Consider the following 4,509-nt stretch of genomic DNA (forward strand, 5'->3'; position numbering starts at 1 on the left):
GAGTTGTCATACATGCCATTTGTTAATTATGTATGTGACTTGAGGGATCAGATAATATTGCAACAGGCCACCTACGGGCCCGGCAGACCTTGATAAACCTTGTCCAGACAAACCAAAAATAAAAAACTAAGAAGTTAGGAATTTATCAGAAAAAAAAGTACGAAAAACTCTTGACTATCAGAGCCTTAAAAATAACTCGGAAAAGAGAAGTGTGTCAGTCATTTTTAAAGGTTTCCTGTTTAGAAAATATTACTTGACAACAATTGATTATCGTAACTTTGGAATAGCCTAAAGAAATGACAGTAAAAAGTAGGCCAAAAGGTTAGGGGGGGGGGGGGGCAAAAACGGGCGTTATCGTACCTTGCCCCAACTTAACAAAAAAAAAAAGGACAGAAAATGGAAAGCAGACTAAAAGTAAACATGAAATTCACGTGCCTGCATATATATATATATAGGTATTTCATTTCTTACATTTGTTTTATATAATGTCACTTGGAATTAACTATTAGCCTTTACCAATTAAATATATAGTTATGAATATATGCAGACAGTGTAATCGTTTCACATACTTGTCTTTTTTCAATATATTACTCATCATTGGAAATCTAACAGTTTTTACTTTAAAAAACTTTTTACGCCAATCTGTACGTGACAGATTCAAACATAACAAGACAACAAATGGGTTAAAGTGGACCACAAAACTGCAGCCGGTACAGTACTAAAGTGAGTATAACATGTATCTTCTACCAACAATCGAATACCTAGTTCGATATGGATTTGACGTCTGAACCCCTTTTAAGAACTTGCTTGGGCAGTGGGACAAAAGCGCACACTCCTTATAGAAAACATAGAAACTGATGGCTTAGACTTGACGCGGTACATTTATTCAAAATAAAACAAAAACATTCAATGATGTTGATACCTCTTGTTTATGGTCGTACTATTTCGTCTAAGGAATCGCGGTACCTACATGTTGCCAAACTAAACAAAAATATAGAAATGTCATATAGCAATGTCCGGAGGGATGTTATGTTGGCTTTGTTTATAAATTTTTTCATCTAAAAACCTGCTGTTTCATGTCTGTAATTTCTTAAATAGGTGTTTATAATTTGTTCTGTTGAATGCATGTACAGCATCATAATCATGTTTCAAGTCATTTGAAAGACAGACGATGTTTTCAGTGACATGTTCTCTTTGATATGACAGAATTGTCTTTTCTTCAGATCCCATTTAAAAACATATGTAATGAGTGACAACAGTGTGGGCAGTTGCTTGTTCGTACTGGCATTGCACTGACTGACCAAACTCGAAATACCTGCCGAGGACGTTTCTCAATTAATCAAGGTAAATGCAATGAAGTTGATCAGACAGTTTTGTAAGATCAGCAGAAAGATGAAGTTATAGGCACAACCACCTTATTACAAATCAATGATCTTATCAGGAGGCCGACACCAACTGAAATACTGGTAGCTGAAGGAATAGAAGAAACCAGATGCTCCGCAGGGCGCAGCTTTATACGACCACAGAGGTTGAACTCTGAACGGTTGGGGCAAGTATGGACACAACATTCAAGCTGGATTCAGCTCTAATTTTGGATTGTGATTAAATAGTTGACACAGCATAGGTTTCTGACACAGAATGAATGTGGTCTAATGAACTTAAAATTTTTGTTTTGCCTTTGAGCAATTCACTTTGCTGTTGAATATTAATCCTCTCAAAAAAATGTTTGAAGAAATTTTCTTTTTATTTTTGAAATTTCAAATGAGAAAAATTGAACCCCCCCCCCCTCCAATTTTTTTTCACATCCCTCTTTCCTTTTATCCAAAACCGATCTCAATTTAAATTTCTAATGGAGTTTGCAACAATAATTACTCATTTAAATACATCATAAAATATTAAAATGTAAAAAAAGTGCTTCTTATTACTGAATGGTCAAGATTGTTTTAAATTTATCATTTGGTAGTAAAAGTGAATATACATTGTTTCTTGTATAAAACAATGATTTAAGTTGATTCAACTACTAGTCTTGACAAAGAAAGATAACTCAAATTGAAATTTCTTGCTATTGCACAATATTGTGCAATTAGATATTTCTTGCTATTGCGCAATACTGTGCAATTGAAAATACTTGCTATTGCACAATACTGTGCAATTGAAGATTTCTTGCTATTGCGCAATTAAAAATTTCTTGCTATTGCACAATACTGTGCAATTGCAGATTTATTGTTATTGCTGAGTACTGTGCAATTGAAAATTTCTTGCTATTGCACAATACTTAATATAATAAATTTTGGATCCTGATTTGGACCAACTTGAAAACTGTGCAAATAATAAAAAAATATAATAGATTTTGGATCCGGATTTGGACCAACTTGAAAACTGTGCCAATAATAAAAAATCTAAGTACATGTTTGGATTCAGCATATCAAAGAACCCCAAGAATTCAATTTTTGTTAAAATCAAACTAAGTTTAATTTTGGACCCTTTGAACTTTAATATAGACCAATTTGAAAATGGGACCAAAAATTAAGAATCTACATACAAAGTTAGATTTGGCATATCAAAGAACCCCATTTATTCAATTTTTGATGAAATCAAACACAGTTTAATTTTGGACCCTGATTTGGACCAACTTGAAAACTGGGCCAATAATCAAAAATCTAAGTACATTTTTAGATTCAGCATATCAAAGAACAACAGGGATCCAGTTTTAGTCAAAATCAAACTAAGTATAATTTTGGACCCTTTGGACCTTAATGTAGACCAATTTGAAAATGGGACCAAAAATTAAGAATCTACATACACAGTTAGATTCAGCATATCAAAGAACCCCAATTATTAAATTTTTGATGAAATCAAACAAAGTTTAATTTTTTTCCTAAACTGTTGGGACCAACACTCCCAAAATCAATACCAACCTTCCTTTTGTGCTCATAAACCTTTTGTCAAAATTTCATAGATTTCTATGCACTTAAACTAAAGTTATTGTGCGAAAACCAAGAAAATGCTTATTTGGGCCACTTTTGGCCCCTAATTTCCTAAAATGATGGTATCAAAACTCGCAAAATAAATCCCAGCCTTCCCTTTGTGGTCATTAACCTTGTGTTACAATTTCATAAATTTCTATTCACTTTTACTAAAGTTAGAGTAAGAAAACTAAAAGTATTCGGACGACGACGACGATGCCAACGTGATAGCAATATACGACCAACATTTTTTTCAAATTTTGCGGTCGTATAAAAACTAAAGATGAGGAACAACAGATTGATGATCCCGAAATATAATTTAAAAAGAAAAGTAACGATGAAATAACACCATTATTAAACGATAAATGTTTGTTAAGGAAAACAGATTTCAAGCTTTCTGGCCAAAGTTTGGATAGAGGACCTAACCCCCCCCAAAAAAAAAATAAAATAAAGAAGCTGTGACCTAATCACCCGACTTCAGATGTTGAAGCATTTCATTCAACAATAAACCACTTCGCACCAAAGATGATTGCTTTCTCCTTTCATGGGATGCACTGCTGGTAAATAAAGGCAACAGTAGTATACCGCTGTTCAAACAAGATGCTGGTAAACAAGTTAATAATTCAATGAGGATTTGTTAACTTATAGAAATTAAACAAAGCACACTACTTCAGCTTATTTTCCCATGAACAGGGACACATTTTTTTCACTATGCAATAGTGTCAAGGCCTTCCATAAAACCAAATCTTCAATCGTGTCATTTCTTAAATCAAATGTTGAAAGTTATTTTTGCAAACTGCTTCTTGCTGTACTGCATTTAAACGAGAACTTTGCCAGACCACAAGCAGTTACAAAAGACGGAGTGGCACGATATAGCATACACTTTCCAAAGTATAAGAGTGGCGGCTATATAACAAGGGAACAAAGATCAATCCATCATTCCGTAAGATTTCGATTTGAACTATTATAGAAAAATTGCATGATAATCCACAAATTAAACACTGCTATCTAACCAGCTTTCTATCTGAAATGTTTAATTTATAGTTGGAAAGATTAATACGTGTCACTAAAACACCGTCATTTGAGCTTGATGGACCAGCTGTAGGTTGTGATCCAGGTTGCATTGGTCGGTCAGACATGTCTGCTAGATCAGGATTCGTTACTATTAGGGCTACCTGTACCTCTACATCTACTCCTACCACCCCGCCCACGTGTTCTGGTAGATTTTGGTGGCACTGTGTTGTTTCCGAGAACAGTTTTTATATAAAACACGATGTTGACGTTAGATTGATTGTTGGTTGCTTAACGTCCAGTGGCAAATATTTCATGCATATTCAGGACGAGAACAAGTTCACAATAAATACAATAGGTAGGTTGTTGTAATGTTGACGTTAGTGCTGAGAACGTAGTACAATCGTGGTAAGAACGTGATATATTGCAGTAGAAGCGTGGTAAGATTATGTTGCAATCGGATAACTCGTGGTATGGTCGTAGTGAGAACGTGATAAGCGTAGAATGATCTTGATAAGCGCGATGAGAACGT

At 34.4% G+C, this 4,509-nt stretch overlaps 1 protein-coding gene across 1 annotated transcript; it reads left to right on the forward strand.

Moving 5' to 3' along the window:
* Window positions 1–3,437: 3,437 nt before the first annotated feature.
* On the forward strand, window positions 3,438–4,023 carry LOC143050730 (uncharacterized; the record flags this gene model as incomplete). Its single annotated transcript, XM_076223851.1, has 3 exons — window positions 3,438–3,526; window positions 3,750–3,857; window positions 4,011–4,023. Coding segments are annotated over 3 exons (210 nt in total), but the record flags the coding sequence as incomplete, so codon positions are not given.
* Window positions 4,024–4,509: the final 486 nt, after the last annotated feature.

This window comes from Mytilus galloprovincialis, chromosome 11 (assembly GCF_965363235.1).
Source record: "Mytilus galloprovincialis chromosome 11, xbMytGall1.hap1.1, whole genome shotgun sequence".
In the NCBI taxonomy this organism is placed as follows: domain Eukaryota; kingdom Metazoa; phylum Mollusca; class Bivalvia; order Mytilida; family Mytilidae; genus Mytilus; species Mytilus galloprovincialis.